This window comes from Chiloscyllium plagiosum, unplaced genomic scaffold (genome assembly GCF_037043375.1).
Source record: "Chiloscyllium plagiosum isolate Xiang-an unplaced genomic scaffold, Cpla_swu_hap1 HiC_scaffold_4, whole genome shotgun sequence".
Taxonomy (NCBI): domain Eukaryota; kingdom Metazoa; phylum Chordata; class Chondrichthyes; order Orectolobiformes; family Hemiscylliidae; genus Chiloscyllium; species Chiloscyllium plagiosum.
Window position 1 is genome coordinate 100,332,794 of NW_028270142.1, and position 21,701 is coordinate 100,354,494.

A 21,701-nucleotide genomic window follows, 5' to 3' on the forward strand; every position below is an offset into this window, starting at 1 on the left:
TAATAAACTTGCTGTACAGGTTACAACGTAAACCATTTACTAGTAGAATCCTTATTCTATCAATTTTCAATGTATTAGATCCTGTGAGAATTTGTGCTCCTACTGGAGAAACAACTGAAAACTTATTATGTTTTTCTCATGTTAATTGAATGACTTAAAAATAGTGACAATGTCTTCTGTCAGGCCCTGTAGGCATTGCTACATTACCAGGTATTGCAGGGGATAATTTTAATGTAAATTGACTTACTGAGAAATTATAAGATTGAAACAGCTTCTTCTTTTAGAAACTGCAATATATTAATTTTTATTTCTATCAATGCAAATGAAAATCAGGTCAGGTATACAGTAGATGTTTGGTCTAAAGTAGTTAGTTTCCTGCAGAGTGGGTTGAGTATAGGAAACAGGAAACTATGAATGCACATAAGCATTATCTATCGTGACATGGATCTCTGCAAGAATAATGTGGAAATCATTTATGCAAAATCATATCTATGAGTTCCTAAATATTGACTTCAACTGAAATAAAAATTAGGTGAGATGTATAACAGGTTATATAGCCCAGGACATCTCTGCAGGAGTTCTTCAGGTTACTGTCTAAGGCTCAACAATTTTAGCTGCTTCATAAATGATTTCTGCTCCAACATTAGGTCAGAAGTGGGGTTGTTCCCTCATGATTGCACATTGTTCACATTTGCAATTCCTCAGATACTGAAGAACTCCATTTGCACATACAGCAAGACATGGACAATATCCATGTTTGGGATAACAACTGGTGAGTTATATTTGTGATACACAAGTGCCAGACAGTGACCATTACCAACAAGACAACCTAACCATTGCTCATTGACATTTACTGCAATTACCATCGCTGAATTCTCCACTATCGACAACCTGAGGGCTGGTGGGGGTTGCGGTTTACATTAGTCAGAAGTTAAACTGAATTAACCACATAATTACAGTAGCTACAAGAGCAGGTTAGAGTTTAGGAATCTTGCAGTGGGTAACTGAAGTTCTGATTCCCCAAAGCCTGTCCACTGCCTTCCATGCACAAGTCAGGAGTGTGATGGAATACTCTGATTTGCCTGGATGAGTGCAGCTCATACGAGATTCATGAAGCTTGATGCCATTCAAGACAAAAAGCTCGCTTGATTGGTTTGGTGAGGAGGCAGTAGTGTAGTGGTAATGTTGCTGTTTTAATAATTCAGAACCTCAGGCCAATGTCATCAGTTCAAGTCCCACCATTGCAGATGGTAAAATTTTAATTTAATAAAATCAGGAATAGACAGCTGAACTAATGCTCCGCGAATAACCTATGTCAATTATTGCATGAACTCATCTATTTATTAATGTATTGTAGAGAAGGAAAACTGTTATCCTAACCTAGTGTGGCATACATGGACTCGAGGTCCACAGCACTGTCGATGATTCTTAACAGCCCATCCTACAATTAGAGATGGGCAATAAATGCTGGCCTCGCCAAATAAAACAAAACTTTTAAACAGTACATAACCTTGTACATAACCAGTACATAACAGTCTCACATGCAATGTTATGACCAATCAAGTGCCCATTTTATTTAAAATAATGTAAATTGTTTGGCTGAAAATATCATTGGAGATCTGTCGATCTTGCATTCAAAAATTATCAACTTTTGCCTTCACCAATTAAAGATAAATTACATTTGGCCTAGATCAACATTTATTTTAAATCGATTAAACCTTGAATATATAAAGGTTTAATTGTTTTTTCAGTTAAACAAAAACATTTGCATTTATATTCTTATTGTTGATCTAATTTCAGATTTTGAACAATTAAAAGTTATTTTTGACGATGTCAATCTGGCAAGTCTTTTGGAGTCATTTTAAATTAACCTACTTGGCACAAAAATTGACATGTTCCACATTTTGCACAATTTTACATTCCGTTGACTTTGATGCAGAGTAAAACCTCAGTATAGAATGTGTGGCTTAGCCATTCTAATCACTTACAATCTATTGGGTGGGTTAAATTAATCTGATTTTATTTTATTCTTACATTTGTTTTTAGAAACATTATGTCTATATAACAATGTCGTTAAAATCATTAATCCAGGAAATGGACCTTCTGGAATATGTCTTTCCTATCTGCTCTCTGGATATAGACCTTACATGGCAACAGGGGCTATACATCCAAATCCTATCCTTCAGGGCAAGCTGGAAGGAAGAAGGCATCTTTCTGTTGTAGATCAGGTCAGTATGATGCTACCAGATTGTGTATTTATACATTCAATTGTGTTTCTGTTTAGTTTAGTTCTCATACATTTAGTGACATTGTGATAATGTCATTGAGCTAGTAACCCAGAAGCTTAGACTAATGTTCTAGGGAGCTGAAAATGTGTTGCTGGAAAAGCGCAGCAGGTCAGGCAGCATCCAAGGAACAGGAGAATCGACGTTTCGGGCATAAGCCCTTCTTCCAGCAACACATTTTCAGCTCTGATCTCCAGCATCTGCAGCCCTCACTTTCTCTCTAATGTTCTAGGGACATGGGTTTGTATTCCAACATGACAGATGGTTACATTTGAATTCAATAAAAGTCTGGAATTAAGAGATAGCCCTATGGTAACTGTGTAACTATTGTCATTTGTTATAAAAACCCATTTGTTTCACTAATGTCCTTTAGTGACATGATCTGGCCTACGTATGAATCCAAAACCACAGCAATGTGGTTGACTCTTAGGGATGAGCAATACATGCTGGTGAGCCAGTGATGCCTGCATCCCATATATGAGAAAAATATTGGTTTTAAGAAGCTTCTCAAAAGTAAGAAAATACAACCTTTTTAACTTATCACTATTGGCTAACGCTAATCCACTCCACGTCTGCCTCCAAAATATACATTCACTTGCCCTTATTACTCATGAGCATATTGTGGGCGTTAATATTTTGGCCTGACCAAATTAACTGAAGGTAATGACACCTTTTCTTCTTAATGAAGCTTTCCCACCTACTATGCCTTCCACATCCTGCCTTGCTCAAACTGTTATGGTAGTACTGTAGCCTTATCTCTAAATCAGAGTTTGGTCTGTCCCCTACTCCTCTAGCAACTTCTCCTCCTTTTGTATGTCTCACCTGGTTCCACCCTGAAAACCTTTCCTTTAAAATCTTTGTACTCTATCAAATACTCAAATATACCCAAATTTCTCACTGAAATCTCTTCTCCGCTTGCATCCCCCTCTCTCTGCACTGAGTAACAGCTCAACCTTGGGGCTTTTAATATGCACCTGCATTGCTTCTTGTTCTCTCTTATCCATGCTATGACTGCATTACAGCCATTGAGGAGTTAATTCATAATACTGCATGATGTGGTCAAGAATAGGATAAGGACTGTGACAGCACTTTGTAGGTGAATGTCCAAGGTTCACAGAGCATTCGGTGTTTGCATGTCTGGTTTTTGGCTTCAGTGTCCTTCTAATGCAAGGGTTCCTCGTCGCTCAAAGTTGAAACCTCACTATAGTGATTGTAACCAGGTCAGACAGGTGGACCTAATAGAATATGAGTTCCCTGCTTGGGGCTGTTAATTTGGTGCAATCAGGGAGCCCTGGCTGACAGATAAGAGCAGGAGGTCAGCCATCCTGTTTACTTTGAAGGCTGGCTGTGAGGGAGCTGGCTCACTGTCAAGGTCTCTCCCCATGTAAATAAAGGGTGACTTGGTGACGAGATGCCAGCCTCTGTGGAGGTTTTTTCAATACCCCTCATTGAAACACCTATCCTGCCCACTCTGGGTGTGGTTGCAGCCATTTTCATCTCCACTGCTAACTGTTTAATTCTACCACAGTGGAAAGCAACAGCAATCACTCTTCATTCAGACTTTAGTGTCTCAGTATTGGTGAACTCCCAACCCCAAAGGTAAACACTCCCTTCTTGGTAGTCCTCCACATCACCCCATCGGTTATAAACTTCTCCAAGACCCACCCAACCTGTTTGCCTAAATCTTTATTTGCCCAGTTTATCTTCTGAGCCTCAGACATACCGAGTTAACAGGACAGATCTAGTTGTTCACTGTCCCCCAGATGAAGACACGGTGCTGCCTACAGTTCATGACTGACCCTTTCCTTGCAAAGCTCTATTATCTTTCTTTATGTGTCGAGTTTCCCCTTCTTCACTGTGGTAGTCCCCTCAACATCCAGCATTCTGACTCCTATCCCCACAATTAAGTTCCCCTTCTGCAGCAGTGGCCTTTAGTAACTCTTCCTTGACTTTTAGTGGCAGACCCCAGGACTGACGGTGCCATCCACAACTGATTCAGTCTGACAGCCTCAAAGAGTGAGTGACCAGCACTCTTAGTCATATCTATCCAGTTCTCTGTCAATGCTACCAGACATCCTTAGACAGATAGCTTTGTAGCCAGAAGGCTGAATGTGACCCCCTTCCTGGATTGTAGAGGTATGGAACTCTTTGACTATGACCATACCAAGTGGCTGACTGTGCCCAATCCCAAGCTCAAGTCCTTGGACTGATAGCAGAGTTTGGCTTCAACTTACAGTGCTGGAACCCAGGACTGAAGAATGTCTTCCTGGACTCGTTGAGGACCACTCCCCTTAGACTTTGAGACGTAGCTGTTTGCTTGAAGCATACGCAGTGTGTTTGCAGCACGTGGCTGGTACTTGTTGCAATTATAACACTGATGTTGTATGATTCCATGCAGCAATAATCACCGCCTTTTCAAGGGTAACTCGGAATGGGCAATAACTACTGGCTCATCTAGTGATGCTTACATCGCATGAATGAATAAGAAACATCAATCTTGATATGGAGTGAGAGAAGACTAGTTATCACTGGTTATATTTATAGGGCCTGGCTATAAATTGATCAGTAGACTCTGTGATATTCAGTGAAGGAAAACATATGAGGAGAATGTGGCAGAGTTTATAATGACCAAATGTATAAGAATAAATAACCACACACTGCTATGTAAGGGCTCTTAGTAATGATTAATATCTCCTTCCCTTTTACAGGATCTGAGATATTTATCTGAAGGTCTTGAAGGCAGGTCATCCAACCCTGTGGCACTTCTCTTTGACACCCTTCTTCACCCTGATGCAGACGTTAGGTTTGACCACCCATCAGTCTTACAGTGGAAGCTTGAAAAACACAAGTGCATTCCACATTTGGTGCTGGGGGAAGGTCTGCCTGGTGGCGCGTGGCATGTCAGTATCTTATTTCCGATGCAACACAATACGTATAGAAGTTAAATGATGATTAGATACCCTCATGAGAGTGGAAGATAATTGCTTAGGTTACAATGGGAATATGGCGAATGAGTAGATTTTATAAATTACCATTCTGTGCACAGAAATTCACACAAGAGGCTTGTGATAATTTGATGATCTTATCATCTATTTGATCTCATGCATTTTTTAAACGTGAGTGTGATTTGGGCTATGGTCCCTTACATGGTCTCCCACTAAAAATAACCCATTGCCTGTTTTTAGATAATGAAAAGATCCATGCTGACAATTAGCTTGGACAACTGGATGGAGTTACCTGGATTGAGATTGAAAGATTGGACCAACAGTAAATGGAGGTAAAATAAAGTACAGAACTGCAGATGCTGGAAATCTGAAATGAAAACAGAAGTTGCAAGAGAAAATCAATAGGTCTGGCAGCATCTATACAGAGAAAACAGAATTAATGTTTCATATCCATAGTTCTGAAGAAGTGTCACTGAACTTGAACTCTTAATTCTGTTTTCTCTGCACAAGTGCTGCCAGTAAATAGAGGTATCTTTTTATAGAAGAATAATAATCCCAACAGTATGGAAACAGACCCTTCAGCCCAACAAGTCCACACCAACCCTCCGAAGGGTAACCCACCCAGAATCATTCCCCTGCCATATATTTACATTACATTACATATTTTACATTACCTACAGTGTGGAAACAGGCCCTTCGGCCCAACAAGTCCACACCGACCCTCCGAAGAGAAACCCACCCCCCTATATTTACCCCTGACTAATCCACCTATTACTACAGGCAATTTAGCATGGCCTTAACCTGCACATCTTTGAACTGTGGGAGGAAACCAGAGCATCCAGTTGAACCCACGCAGACAGGGGAAGAATGTGCAAACTCCACACAGACAGTCATCTGAGACTGGAATCGAACTCGGGCACCTGGCACTGTAAGGCAGCAGTGCTAATTACTGAGCCACCCTAAAAGGTCAGCAGGTCTGTGAAGAGAAATCAGAGTTAACATTTCAGGTCTGATGACCCTTTCACTGAAAGTAAGTGGCAGGTGTCTGTCACATCAGGGTATGACCCTGTTGTTTCAGGCCTAAATCCCCAAGCTCTTGTCCATGTGTAGGTGTTTAAACTGAGTGGGGCTTAGCAACAGAGCTGAATGCAAAGAGGACTAAGGGAGACTCAAACTCACGACCACTGGTTTATGAGACCAGCACTGTAACCCCTGAGCTATGGAGCCTGAGTAAAGTCACCACAAAAATCTGTTTAACATAGGAGTTAAGACCTAGGTGGAGGTGTATCCTTTGTAGGAAGTGAAAGCTTTGACAGCTGTTGAAAGCGACATATTGCTAGACTACAGTTTAGAAGTTTCTTCAGAAGCTGAATTCCATTAATTGATTGCTGCAAATTCCTTCTTATGAGGCACATGAATACAAAGAGAAAATTATTTCAGACCTAAATTGTTTAAACCTGATGGAACATATGTTTTACTTTAAGAGTGAAGCATCAAGTTAGAATGAATTTTACCAATATGGATTTTCCTAATGGTCTACATCATCAGTTGGAAGCTAATGCTTTGAATATTTTATAAATGGAATGCACACAGTAATTTGGAAAGCCTTCCTGTAATATTGAGAATTAAGTTGTTACAATTAAAAGTGGATAAATATGCATGGACGGACTTGCTGGCATTAGGAAAGGATTAGGTCGTGGAGGATAGTATTTGAGCACCTGGAGAATGTTTTATCAGTCTTGGGTGTACTGTTTCATTAACTGAAAACCTGAGGTGGAGTTGTGCTAGGAATTATGTTCCCTTTTCATTTCTTGGCTGCTTGAATAAACATCAGAACAAGTTGGAGTCAGGGATTTACAGTTGAGAATAAAGTGCTGATGACTTTTCAGTTGAGGCAGACAGTTTGTAGGTTGAATCGAAGCCTGGGTATTAACTGTTAATATTGGAAAGTATCCAAGTTGTTATTTTTGCAAAAATGATTTTCCTCATTTTGTGAAATGTATGGATGAAATCAGAAGGTAGGGTGAGTTCTAGCTATTGTCAACCTTCTTTATGTTGCCTAATGATTTTGGAAACTTTCTGGAGGGGTGCAGAACTAAGCTCCTGGCTTCAATAAGCACAGGCTTAAAAACATAATATTAATGAGTTCTGAGCCATTTTATTTGCCTGTAAGGCACCTTGATACAGTAGTTTCTCTAGGTTTGCATCTGGAACCTCCCTCAGCCTGGCAATAAGTGAAAGACAACCCCAATAGGTAAGCTTCAATTGTTTCTGTTAAGCAAATGGACTTTTGAGAGATTGAGGCTTGCGTTTGCTGCTTTTCTCACAGGCTCATTTGAATTTGACCACCCTTTTGCCTGTGGGCTATTATGTTAAAGACCAATTTGGTAATGTTGGCATGGGCCTGGCTAGATGCATTTCACATTGTGTTTAACTCTTTTGTTCAGCAGAAGGGCTGAAGAAGACGTTCCATTGTATTAAACTGATGGAGCCCATCAGTTAAATTGCCTGAGCACTATAAATTTCAGAAATTCAAGTATGAAAAGGGACAAAAACATGTTGGCTCAATTCCCTGAATTGTAATCAATGACCTTAGGAAATTTTTCTCCATATAGATGGCAAAAAGAAAATAGAGAAAAACTATTCTCATTTGCAGAAGTTGGAGAACCAGGGGGCAACGATTTAAAGTGTTCAACAAGAAAACCAACAGCAACAAGAGAAAAATCTATTTTTGACCCAGCAATACTAAAGAACCAATGATATATTTCCAAGTTTGAATGTTGAGTGGCTTGGAGAGGAACTTGGAGGTGTTGGAGTTCCCATGTTTCTGCTGCCCTTGTCGTTCTAGATGGACATGGTTGTGAGTTTGGAAGATTCTGTCAAATGAGCCTCGAATTCCTACAGTGTATCTTACAGATGATACACAGCGCTGCCACTGCATATTACGAGTGAATGTTTGAGGATGTGGTGCCAGTCACGGAACTTCCTTTTTGAATGGCATCAAGCTTCTTGACTGTTGGGCTGCACTCATCCAGGCAAATTGGAGTATTCCATCACACTCCTGACTTGTATCTTGTAGATGGTCTACAGACATGGGGAGTCAGGAGATGAGTTAACTCACTGCTGAATTCCTAGCCTCTGACCTGTTCCTGAACACAGTATTTATATGGCTGATCCAGTCCAGTTTCTGGTCAATGGTAACCTGAAAATATTGACCATGTGGGATGCAGTAATGATAGTGCTATTAAATGTCAAAGGGTGATTGTTATATTTTCTCTTGTTAGATATAGTCTTTGTATGGCATTTGTGTGGCAAATGTTATTTGCCGTTTATGAGCCCAAACCTGGAAACTGTCAAAGTCTTGCTGTTTTTAGACATGGATCGCTTCAGTTTCTGAGGTTTAGAGAATTATATTGAACATTGTGTTCATAATCACCTGTGAACATTCTCATTTCTGACCTTACGATGGCAGAAAGAGATGAAACAGCTTGAGATGGTTAGGTCCAGGACACTACCCTGAGGAACTCTTGTACAGCTGTAAATATGCACTGGAAATGGGATGACAGTCCTCCAACAATGCAACCATTTTCTTCTGCTAGTTATGACTCCAATCAGTGGAGAGTTTTCCCCTGAATTCCATTGACTCCAGTTTTTCCAGAATTGTTGCCACACTTGGTTAAATTTGTCCTTGACATTGAGGCAGTCACTCATTTCCTTACCATCTTGTGTAATAAAAAATGGATGATCAGTATGACCATTTGCTCATTTCCTAGTATTACTGTTGTTTTAAAGTAGTTTTCCTTCAGTCATAAAACACTTTCATGGCCGTCAAATCCTGAAATGGGAATTGAATGCACAGTCTCTGATGAAGAGTTAGGGATGCTACCGCTGTGCTAACTAACTCTCTGCAAAGATTCACCATTTTGTATTACTGTATTTCTTCATCTATAAATCCCTATACAGTTTTAATCATTTTTTTTTTCTCAAGTTGCTCTGCTATTTTTGTAAAGGTCATCAACTCAGTTTTTAAGAAAAAAAATCCAAACCTAGGGTAATTTACAATAAGAATTTAAGTCAGAAGGTTATATAGTTTAAAACTAGAAGAAGTTTTACTATTCTAGTAGTCATATGGTAACATGAAACTTGAGTATTGCTGAAATAACAAACATATTGTCAAAGGTTTTGCCTTGACAAATCTTATTGAATTGTTTGAAGAAGTGACTGAAATAGTGGATAGGGGAATGTCAATAGGTGATTATGAACTACCAGAATGCATTTGATAAAATTTCACATAAGACCATAAGACCATAAGACATAGGAGTGGAAGTAAGGCCATTCGGCCCATCGAGTCCACTCCGCCATTCAATCATGGCTGATGCGCATTTCAGCTCCACTTACCAGCGTTCTCCCCGTAGCCCTTAATTCCTCGAGACAACAAGAATCTATCAATCTCGGCCTTGAAGACATTTAGCGTCCCGGCTTCCACTGCACTCCGTGGCAATGAATTCCACAGGCCCACCACTCTCTGGCTGAAGAAATGTCTCCGCATTTCTGTTCTGAAATGACCCCCTCTAATTCTAAGGCTGTGTCCACGGGTCCTAGTCTCCTCGTTTAACTGAAACAATTTCCTAGCATCCACCTTTTCCAAGCCATGTATTATTTTGTACGTCTCTATTAAGTCTCCCCTTAATCTTCTAAACTCCAATGAATACAATCCCAGTATCCTCAGCCGTTCCTCATATGTTAGACCTGTCATTCCAGGGATCATCCGTGTGAATCTCCGCTGGACACGTTCCAGTGCCAGTATGTCCTTCCTGAGGTGTGGGGACCAAAACTGGACACAGTACTCCAAATGGGGCCTAACCAGAGCTTTATAAAGTCTTAGTAGTACATCTCTGCTTTTATATTCCAACCCTCTTGAGATAAGAGACAACATTGCATTCGCTTTCTTAATCACGGACTCAACCTGCATGTTTACCTTTAGAGAATCCTCGACTAGCACTCCCAGATCCCTTTGTGCTTTGGCTTTATTAATTTTCTCACCATTTAGAAAGTAGTCTATGCTTTTATTCTTTTTGCCAAAGTACAAGACCTCGCACTTGCTCACGTTAAATTCCATCAGCCATTTCCTGGACCACTCTCCCAACCTGTCAAGATCCTTCTGTAGCCTCCCCACTTCCTCAGTACTACCTGCCTGTCCACCTAACTTCGTATCATCGGCAAACTTCGCTAGAATGCCCCCGGTTCCCTCATCCAAATCGTTAATATATAATGCGAACAGCTGTGGCCCCAGCACCGAACCCTGCGGGACACCGCTCGTCACCGGCTGCCATTCTGAAAAAGAACCTTTTATCCCAACTCTCTGCCTTCTGTTAGACAGCCAATCCTCAATCCATCCCAGCAGCTCACCTCGAACACCATGGGCCCTCACCTTGCTCAGCAGCCTCCCGTGTGGCACCTTATCAAAGGCCTTTTGAAAGTCTAGATAGACCACATCCACTGGGTTTCCCTGGTCTAACCTACTTGTTACCTCTTCAAAAAATTCCAACAGGTTTGTCAGGCATGACCTCCCTTTACTAAATCCATGTTGACTTGTTCTAATCAGACTCTGCTCTTACAAGAATTTAGAAACCTCATCCTTAATGATGGATTCTAGAATTTTACCAACAACCGAGGTTAAGCTGATTGGCCTATAATTTTCCATCTTTTGCCTTGATCCTTTCTTGAACAAGGGGGTTACAACAGCCATCTTCCAATCATCCGGGACCTTTCCTGACTCCAGTGACTCTTGAAAGATCTCAACCAATGCCTCTGCTATTTCCTCAGCCACCTCTCTCAGAACTCTAGGGTGTATCCCATCGGGGCCAGGAGATTTATCAATTTTAAGACTTTTTAACTTTTCTAGCACTATCTCTTTCGTAATGGCAACCATACTCAACTCAGCCCCGTGACACCCTTTAATTTTTGGGATATTACTCATGTCTTCCACTGTGAAGACTGACGCAAAGTACTTGTTAAGTTCTCCTGCTATTTCCTTATCTCCCATCACTAGGCTTCCTGCATCAGTTTGAAGTGGCCCAATGTCTACTTTTGCCTGTCGTTTGTTTCTTATGTACTGAAAGAAACTTTTACTATTATTTCTAATATTACTGGCTAACCTACCTTCATATTTGATCCTCTCCTTTCTTATTACACTCTTTGTTATCCTCTGTTTGCTTTTGTATCCTTCCCAATCTTCTGATTTCCCACTGTTCTTAGCCACTTTATAGGATCTCTCTTTTTCTTTAATACATTTCCTGACTTCCTTTGTCAGCCAAGGTTGTCTAATCCCTCCCCGGTTAATCTTTCTTTTCGTGGGAATGAACCTCTGTACAGTGTCCTCAATTATACCTACAAACTCCTGCCATTTTTGCTCTACTGTCTTCCCGGTTAGCCTCTGCTTCCAGTCTATTTTAGTCAGTTCCTCTCTCATGCCCTCATAATTACCTTTATTCAACTGTAACACCATTACATCCGATTTTGCCTTCTCCCTTTCAAACTCCAGACTGAACTCTATCATATTATGGTCGCTACTTCCTAAGGGTTCCCTTACTTTAAGATCTTTTATAGAGTCTGGTTCATTGCAAAGCACTAGGTCCAGAATAGCCTGCTCTCTTGTGGGCTCCATGACAAGCTGTTCCAAAAAGCCATCCTGTAAGCATTCCATGAATTCCCTTTCTTTAGATCCACTAACAACATTATTTACCCAGTCCACCTGCATATTGAAGTCTCCCATGATCAATGTAACTTTGCCTTTCTGACATGCCTTCTCTATTTCCCGGTACATGTTGCGTCCCTGGTCCTGACCACTGTTAGGAGGTCTATACACAACTCCAATTATGTTTTTTTTGCCTTTGTGGTTCCTCAATTCCAACCACACAGACTCCACATCATCCGACGCTATGTCATTCAATACCATACATAAGAGTGTTATCTAAGGCAGAAATCCACTGAGTGGAGGGCATGTTACTGACATGGCTGGGAAATTGGTCAAGTGGCAGGTGACAGAAAGTAGGAGTAATAGGTAGGTCCTCAAATTGGCAGGATGTGACGGTGGTATCCCAAAAGAGTCTCTATGAGGGCATCAGTTATTCACATTGTTTATTAACAACTTAGATAATGGCATAGAAAGACGTACATTCAAGTTTGCTGATGACAAAGTTAGGCAGGTTGTAGACAGTGTGGATGATAGCATAAAACTACAAAAGGATATTGAGAGACTAAGTGATTGGGCAAAACTGTTTAATGTAATTTTAACGAAAATTAAAATCTCCCATCACCACCACCCTGTTGCCTCTACATTATGGAAAGATGTAGAGGCAACAGGGTGGTGGTGATGGGAGATTTTAACTTTCCCAACATTGACTGGATATACTTAGTGTCAGAGGTCTGGATGGGGCAGAATTTTTAAGGAGCGTCCAGGAAGGTTTTCTAGAGCAGTATGTCAATAGTCCGACGAGGGAAGGACCATATTGGACCAAGTGTTGGGGAATGAGTCAGGCCAGGTGGTAGAAGTTGCAGTGGGGGATTTCTTTGGGAATAGTGATCACAATTCTGTAAGTTTTAGAATATTTATAGACAAAGATGAGAGTGGTCCTAAAGGAAGAGTACTAAACTGGGCCAAGGCCAATGATATCAAAATTCGGCAGGAGCTGGGAAATGTGGATTGGGAGCAAATATTTGAAGGGATATGTGGGAGGCTTCAAAGATAGTGCAGGATAGGCATGTCCCTTTGAAAACAAGGGCTAGGAAAGGCAAGGTTCTGAACCGTGGATGACAGGAGAAATTGTGTGACTAGCCAAGAGGAAAAGGGAAGCATACATAAGGCAGCTAAGAACAGAACGGGCCTTGAAGGAATATCGGGAGAGTAGGATCAATCTTAAACAAGGAATCAAGTGGGCTTAAATGGTTCATGAAATAACTTTGGCGAGCAGAATTAAGGAGAAGCCCAAGGCCTTTTATTCTTGCATAAGAAGCAAGAGGGTAACTAGAGAAAGGGTTGGTCCACTAAAGGATAAGGAAGGAAGGTTGTGCGTCGAACCTGAGATAATGGGTAAGATTCTCAATGATTACTTTGCATCAGTGTTCACTGAGGAGAGGGACATGATGAATGTTGAGATTAGAGACAGAAGTTTGATAATTTTGGATATTGTTGACATAAGGAAGGAAGATGTATTGGGTAGTCTAAAGGATATTAAGGTAGACAAATCCCCAGGACTGGATGGGACCTATCCCAGGTTGCTGAGGGAGGTGAGAGAGGAAATAGCTGGGGCCTTGACAGATATCTTTGTCGCATCTTTAAACAAAGGTGAGGTGCCGGAGGACTGGAGGGTTGCTCATGTTGTCCCCCTGTACAAGAAGGAGAGTAGGGATATTCCAGGTAACTACAGACCAGTGAGCCTGACGTCAGTGGTGGGAAAGTTGCTGGAGAAGGTACTGAGGGATAAAATCCATTTATATTTGGAAAAGAATAGGCTTATCAGTGATAGGCAACATAGTTTTGTGCAGGAGAGATCATGCTGTACCAAATCAATAGAGTTCTTTGAGGAAGCGACCAAGTTGATAAATGAAGGAAGGGTTGTAGATGTCATATACATCGACTTTAGTAAGGTGTTTGATAAGGTTCCCCATGGTAAACTAATGGAGAAAGTGAAGTCACATGGTGTGCAGGGTGTTCTAGCTAGGTGGATAAAGAACTGGTTGAGCAACAGGAGACAGAGAGGAGTAGTTGAAGGGAGTTTCTCGAAATGGAGAAAGTTGACCAGTGCTGGGGCCACTGTTGTTTGTAATATACATAAATGATCTGGAAGAGGGCACAGTTGGTCTGATCAGTAAGTTTGCAGATGACATGAAGATTGGTAGAGTAGCAGAAAGCATAGGAGACTGTCGAAGAATGCAGATAGACTGGAGAGTTGGGCGGAGAAGTGGCAGATGGAGTTCAATCCAGGCAAATGCAAGGTGATGTATTTTGGGAAGTCTAATTCTAGAGCAAATTATACTGTAAATGGAAGAGCCTTGAGTAAAGTTGATGAGCAGAGAGATCTGGGAGTTCTGGCCATTGTACCCTGAAGGTGGCTGCACAGGTAGATAGAGTGGTCAAAAAGGCATATGGTATGCTTGCCTTCATCAGATAGGGTATTGAGTATAAAAATTGGCAGGTCATGTTAAAATTGGACAAGACTTTGGTTTGGCTGCACTTAGACTGCTGTGTACAGTTCTGGTCGCCACATTACCAAAAGGATATGGACGCTTTGGAGAGGGTGCAGAGAAGGTTCACAAGGATGTTGCCTGGTATGGAAGGTGCTAGCTACGAAGAGAGGTTAAATAGGTTAAGATTGTTTTGATTAGAAAAAAAGGAGATTGAGCAGGGACCTGATTGAGGTCTACAAAATCATGAAGAGTATAGACAGGGTGGATAGAGATAAGCTTTTTCCCAGGGTGAGGGATTCGATGACAGAAGGTCACGCGTTCAAGGTGAGAGGTGAAACAAGTACTTTACACAGAGGGTGGTAGGTGCTTGGAATGTGTTGCCAGCAGAGGTAGTAGAGGTAGTAGGCACGGTAGATTCATTTAAAGTGCGCCTGGACAGATGCATAAATAGGTGGGGAACAGAGGGATACAGATGCTTAGGAATAGGAAGATAGGTTTAGACAGTGGATTTAGATTGGCTCAGGCTTGGAGGGCCGAAGGGCCTGTTCCTGGTCTGTAAATGTTCTTTGTTCTTTGTAACAAGTGTGAAGTTATCCATTTTGGACTGAAAAAGTATGGATCAGGATACTTTCTAGATGGTTAAACACAGTGGATGTCCGAAGAGACTTGGGAATTCAGATGCATTGAACTTGAAAATGGCACAAATAAGTGCAGGAAATAACCAAAAACCAACTAATGGATTGCTAGCTTTTATATCAAGAGGTGTGGAGTATTAGGGTACAGAAATTATGCTGCAATTATACAAATCCATAGTTAGATCCCATATGGAATAATAAGAACAGATTTGAGCTAATAGGACTTTAGGAATTCTAATGAGTATACTGACCAGTGAAACCAGTTTGATGGTGGATAGTAATAGAGATTGCTCTGGCTGATTTCTCAACTTGGACTTTGAGGAAAGGGAGCTCATTTGACTTGCCCATTTCAAATGTGAATTTTATCAAAAAAAAATTTATAAATGTAAGGATTTTTTCACACAACAGCTGCAGGCTCAAATATAGCAAATGTATCATCTGCATATCAGAATTATGGAACCAGTAGTTCCATCGAAGACACATTTCTCTTGGAACCCAACAAAGATATCTGTGAGCACTTGGCCTGGAGGGCTCCAATGACAACATCAGCTATTTGGGTGTGTACCATCATTGAAACTGAAATCAATGACACAAGTTGTTGAACTCATAAAATCAGTGAATAATGATTCACACAATGGTGGCAGATCCAGGTATAATGCTGCAGTGCAGAAGTTTATGAGTTTTGTGGCTTTCTTGAGTGGTGCATTGGTGTATAGGCTGGCAATTTCAAATGAGCACATAAATACTGTATTATTATTGATCAGCTAGTCCTTTCAGGGCTTTGCACATCTGAAGGAATGATACGTTGTGTAGGTGGAAAACTTGCTCAAAGCTGGTGTAGTAATTCACCAAACATTTGGTTAGGTTGTGCTGTTGTCACAGACAAGATAAGATGTAAAGAGATTTCACTTCTGTATGTCTTGGGTAGCCTGTATAATCTCAGTGGTGGGGAAACTATTGGAGGCAATTCTGAGGGACATAATTCATCTGCATTTGAAGATGCAGGGATTAATCAAGCACAGTCAGCATGGTTTTGTTAAGGGAAAGTCATGTCTGATCAACGTGATTGAATTTTTCAAATATATAACTAGGTGTGTAAATGAAGCTAATTCATTCAACACAGTCTACTTGGACTTCAGCAAGGCTTTTGATAAGATCCCACATAGGAAAGGTAAGAACCCATGGGATCCAAGGAAATTTGGCTAATTGGATCCACAGTTGGCGAAATAGCAGGAAGCAGAGGGTGATGGTCAAGGGTGTTTTCATGACTGGAAGCTTGGATCCAGTGGGGTTCTGCAGGGATCAGTATTGGGGCCCTTGCTGTTCATGGGTATATATTAGACTTGAATGTAAGATGGATAATCAGTAAGTTTGTGGGAGATATGATGATAGTGAGGAACATAACCTTACCCATAACCTTATAGATGGCTGATCAGTGGCAAATGGCATTCAATCCAGACACGTGTGAGGTGTTGCACTTGGGTAGGACAAATAAGGCAAAGGAATACCTTGTGAAAGGTAGGACCCTGGGAAGCACCAAGGATCAGAAGCATCTTGGTGTGCATGTCCACTGATCCTTTAAAGTAGTAGGACAGGTGGATAATGTGGTTACGAAGCCATATGAGATGCTTGCCTTTATTAGCTAAGGCATAGAGTTTAAGAGATGAGATATGATGCTGGAAGTCAATTAAAAAGTTGGTTAGACCACAACTAGAATGTTGGCTGCATTTCTGGAATTCACACCATAGGAGGGATGTGGTTGCATGGAGAGGGTGAAGAGGAGATTTGCCAAGATGTTGCCTGGCTGAAGAGTTTTAAATATTAAGAGAGATTGGATAGACTGGGAATTATTTTTCTTGGAACACAGGAGACTCAGGGGGAATTGATTAGGATGTATAAAATTATGAGGGGCATAGACAGATGAGATGCAGTAGAAACTTTTCACTTTGATAGAAAGATCAATGACCAGGGGCCTAGATTTAACATCAGGGACAGGAGGTTTAAAGGGGATATAAGGCAATATTCGATTCTCTCAGAGCACAGAAGGAATCTGGAAATTACTGCCTGTGAGGGTGGTAGAGGCAAAGACGCTCATAACATTAAAAAAGTATTAAGATGTGCCCTTGTGATGCCAAGACATACAGGATCAGAGACCAAGAGCTGGAAAGTGGGATGAGAATAGTTAGGTGGTTGTTTTTGACCAGGGCAGACACAATAGTCGGAAGGGTTTTTTTCAATGTTCTAGATCTCCATGACCCTAACTATTATATTCATCATTGCCAAATGTGCTCTGTTAATTTTGTATCCTTTTATGATTTTGTCTGCTGTTCTCTTAGTTCTGGACAGAAGGCACCACACGTTGAATAGAATTAAGTTTGTCGTGTAGATTAGCTCCACACCAGCTGGAGGTTTCATTCAGATGTCATGGAGTGTTATAGTGAGGGTGGTCGAGAGAAGTGTTGGTGCAATGACACAGGCTTGCTTGATCCCAATTTACACATCCATTGGGTCTGATGGTGAAGGTCATGGCTTGTATCATGCATCAGATAAAGTATGCTAATGAATTTTTTGCAGGCAGTCAGATTTGAGGAGAATGTTTACAGTCCCTCCAAGTTGACAGAGTTGAAGGCATTTGAAAAGTGAAAGAAGGCTGTGTATAGAGATTACTGCTGTTCTCTGCACTTTTCTTGAATTTGTCCACCATGCCTCTTGATGGATAGAATCCTGATTGTGACTCTGGGTTGAGTTCTTCAGCCACTGGGAGAAGGTATTTGAGGAAGATTCGTGCAGTTATCTCCCCGCTGGCACACAGCAGGAGCTACTGCTCATTTCTGCCTGACCCCTACCCAACCTGAGGGTGAAAAGGCTACTTGACAACTGAGAATCAGCAAGGCTAGCACCATGATGGATGTCCTGCCAAAAAACTAAAATGTAGCAGAGAATTGTTCTTGGCTGTATACACAACCTTGTTTTGCTCTTTTGGAAGGAGAGCGTGACTTCGGATCTTTGAGATGCCGTAATTGTGACCTTGTTTGGTCTGTTGACATTTGCATTCTCTATTCAGACTATGTGACAGCAGAATAGCATTCCTTCACAGCATTCTGTTAGACACTGGGGATACCAGGGTCTTTCAAGAACGTGAACTTTGTGGCTGGTGTTGTAACATGTTCAAGAAAAATATGCCATTATTTCAAAACCATTGCACAAAGTAAACTATTTTGATTTGATTCTCCACTCCCATATCATCAAATCTGGTTCTGGGATTAGAGAGGATTAGCTTCTATAGCTACCCCATTCAAATGCTTACCACTCATTGTTTGTGAAATTTTATTCATTCAAGGTTTACATCGTCCGACTGGCTGCTAATGATGATTCCATTCTTTTAGTATTACTCATTGCTCTTTGCAAAATTAATCCGGTTTGATGAATTAAACTTGTTGCTAATAATAACCATAAGGTACACATTAAGACATTGCCCTTTGTGTTTACATGCACATTACCCTCCTTTGGAAAAGACTACAAGAAATGAATGTCAACAAATCTGACAAATTTAGATAATTATTTAAAGTTCATTGTCACACCCACTTTGGGGCTTCAAAATAAGCAATTACACAAAAGTCCTTAGATTAAGAGAACAATAATTTGGATTAAGTTAGAGCCAGCAATGCAATAAGGCATTTCACATGAGCCTAATCTAGTATGTCAGATGGTCAAAAACTTCAGGGAAAAAAGGAAGAATTGGAGTGGGAGAAGAGGTAGAGAATCTAATCACCTGAGGGAGAGAAGAATCATCAATATTGAAGTCACTGAAGTTCTGGATGCACAAAGGACCATAATTGGAGGAGCATAGAGACTTCAGAGGGGTTTAGGACTGAAATAATTCATTGTAAGGAGGAGTGAGGTCTTGGAAAAGATTTGCAAACAAGGAAGAAAATTTATGAATTGAGCTATTGCTGGACTGCAAGTCAGAGTGGATCAGTAGCAAGATGGGAGTGTGATGGGTTAGCAGGACTCAGAGCGTGTTAGTGTATTGTCAATCAAATTTTACATTCCTACAAATGCTAAGCGCATTCAGACACAGAGCCTTGAATTTTTGCTATCATTACAACATCTAGTCTTGTGTTTTTTTGTACCTTCCCAACTTTCTCTGACTTTCATTCTCCATTTTACAATTTTCTTCTTTTACTTTGTCTCTACTCTTTGATATGTCACATTTTTCCAATTTGATACCTTACCCCATTATTTAGTTTAAAATTCTCTTTACTTTCCTGGTTATATAAACACTGGCCCCAGCAGGGTTCAGGTGTAGACCAGTCCAATAGTATTGTTCCCAATTTCCCTGTAGTGATTTCAGTGGCTTGCGAATTGAAACCCACTTCAATCACACCAATCTTTGGGCCATATATCCTTCTCTCTACTGCCATGTACCCAATGCCAATTTGTATGCAGCTCATGTCATAATCCAGAGTTTATAACCTATTGAGGTTCTGCTATTAATTTAGCATCTAACTCATGTGCTCTTTATAAAATATTTTTCCGTACTGCCTATGTTGTTGTTACCGACATAGACCACAACCATTGGATCCTAATGATAATGATCCGCATGATAATTTTCTTTCCAGCCCTTTGATGTTTTATTGACCATTTCATGAGTGGGACCCAGCTCCACATCTATCATGGCAAATCCACCTAGTCTGCAAAATCTTGGACACTATGGGCAATTTAGCATGGCCAATCCACTCTACCTGCACACCTTTGGACTGTGGGAGGAAAGCAGAGCTCTTGGCAGAAACTAACGTAGACATGTTGAGAACATGCAAACTCAACAGTCACCCAAGGCTTGAATCAAACCCATGCCTCGGCACCAGGCCATCCACTTTTCTTTAAATGCAATATGTAGAATGTTGCCTGGATTGAAGAGTTTGAGCTATAAAGAGAGGTTGGATAGATAGGCCAGGGGCCAAGTCCTGGAAAATAGTTTTAGAATAGTCAGGTGGTTGTTTTTGACTGGTGCAGACTCAACAAGCCTTTTTCTGTGCTGCATGCCTTTGTGATGCTATGGTTCTCATTCTATGCCACCTTTAGAGATGTGCTGTTTATTTTGTCTTTCCATGTTCTTCTGATCAAACTGTATTATCTCACACTTCCCCGCATTGAACTTCATCTGTCACCTATCCATCCACTCTGCCAACTTGTCTGTTTCCTTTTGGGGTTTTATACAATCCTGCTCCTGTATACTGAGGTCTAGGACAATAAAGTGCCCCCAAATTCTCTCTTAAGAAACTCCATCACCAACATCTCCCAGTATGAAAATCATCAGGTAACTATTACTTTGGTTCCCATTACTCAGCCAATTTTGTCGCCATGTTGCTACTGTCATTTTTAGTCCATAAGGTCTAACTTTGCTTACAAATCTGCTGCATAACACTGCATCAAGTGCCTTCTGGAAGTCATATACACCGGATCAACAACATTAGCTCCTAATTTAACCCTTTTTATTACGTCAAAAAACTCCAGTGAGTTATTTAAACATTATTTACCTTTAAGAAATTCATGCTCGCTTACTTTAAAATGTATTTGTCCATGTGATTCCTAATTTAGTCCAGAAATCTATTTTCTAGGAATTTTTCAACCACTTAGGTCAAACGGATTGGTCTGTAGTTGTTTGAATTATTCTTACAACACTTTTTGAACAAGGACTTAGCATTTGCAATTTTCTGGTCCCCCAACACTCTCAAGTCTGTGCAGAACTGAAAAACTATTGCCAGTCCCTCTCAATTTCCATTTTCATCTCCATCAATTGTCTTCAATGCCTTCCATCTGGTCCTGATGCCTTGTCAATTTTAAGTACAGGCAGCCCATAATCTAAAACTCCCTTCAGATTTAACCCCTTTTTACCATTGAAGTTCCTCCTCATTCAGCATTTGCACCTCACAAATGCTAGGGAATGACCACCTACAATAAAAGAGGATCTCACCTTCTCCACTTGACACTCAATGATATTACCATCACTGAATCCCTGAATCCCCCCACAATCGGTATTCTAAGGGTTACCAGTGACCAGAAACTGTACTGTACCAGCCATTTATAATACTGTGGCTGTAAGAGTAGATCAGAGACTAAGAATTCTGCAACTTGTAACTCATCTAACTCCCCAAAGTGTGTTCCCTGTCTACATGGCACAAGTCAGACCTGTGATGGGATAATCTTCACTATACTCACCTGGATGAGTGCAGCTTAGACATATTCAAGGAGATCAGCACTTTCTAGGACAAAGTAATCTGCTTGATTGGCATCCCATCCACCACTTTCAGCACTGTATGACCCACTAACACACAGTGTCAGTAATGTATACAAGATGCATTGCAACATCACAGCCTGGCATCCAAACCCATGACCTCCACCACCTAGAAGGATAAAGACAGTGAATGCATGACAACACCATCTGCAAGTTCCTCTCAAAGCCATACACCATCCGGACTATGAACTGTGTAATTGTTCCTTCACTGTTTTCAGGATCAAAATCTACACATTCGATGTAGCTACACCACATGACTATATGATTTGAACATGATTCAAAGCGGCAGTCATCACCATCTTTTTATGAGTACTTACAGACAGGCAGTAAATGACTGCTTAGCTAGCAA

The 21,701-nt window shown here is 40.8% G+C and overlaps 1 protein-coding gene across 6 annotated transcripts in view; it reads left to right on the forward strand.

Annotated features, from left to right (window-relative positions):
* Positions 1 to 21,701, forward strand: part of osgin2 (oxidative stress induced growth inhibitor family member 2) — a 63,519-nt gene that overhangs the window by 39,678 nt on the left and 2,140 nt on the right. For 5 of the 6 annotated variants that reach the window (XM_087986515.1, XM_043688121.2, XM_087986518.1 and 2 more), the window contains 3 exons: positions 2,092 to 2,228; positions 4,994 to 5,185; positions 5,471 to 5,562. In XM_087986515.1, coding sequence (XP_087842641.1) covers positions 2,092 to 2,228; positions 4,994 to 5,185; positions 5,471 to 5,562 — 421 coding nt within the window. The remainder of the gene's footprint in view (positions 1 to 2,091; positions 2,229 to 4,993; positions 5,186 to 5,470; positions 5,563 to 21,701) is intronic. The other variant, XM_087986517.1, reaches the window with a different exon arrangement.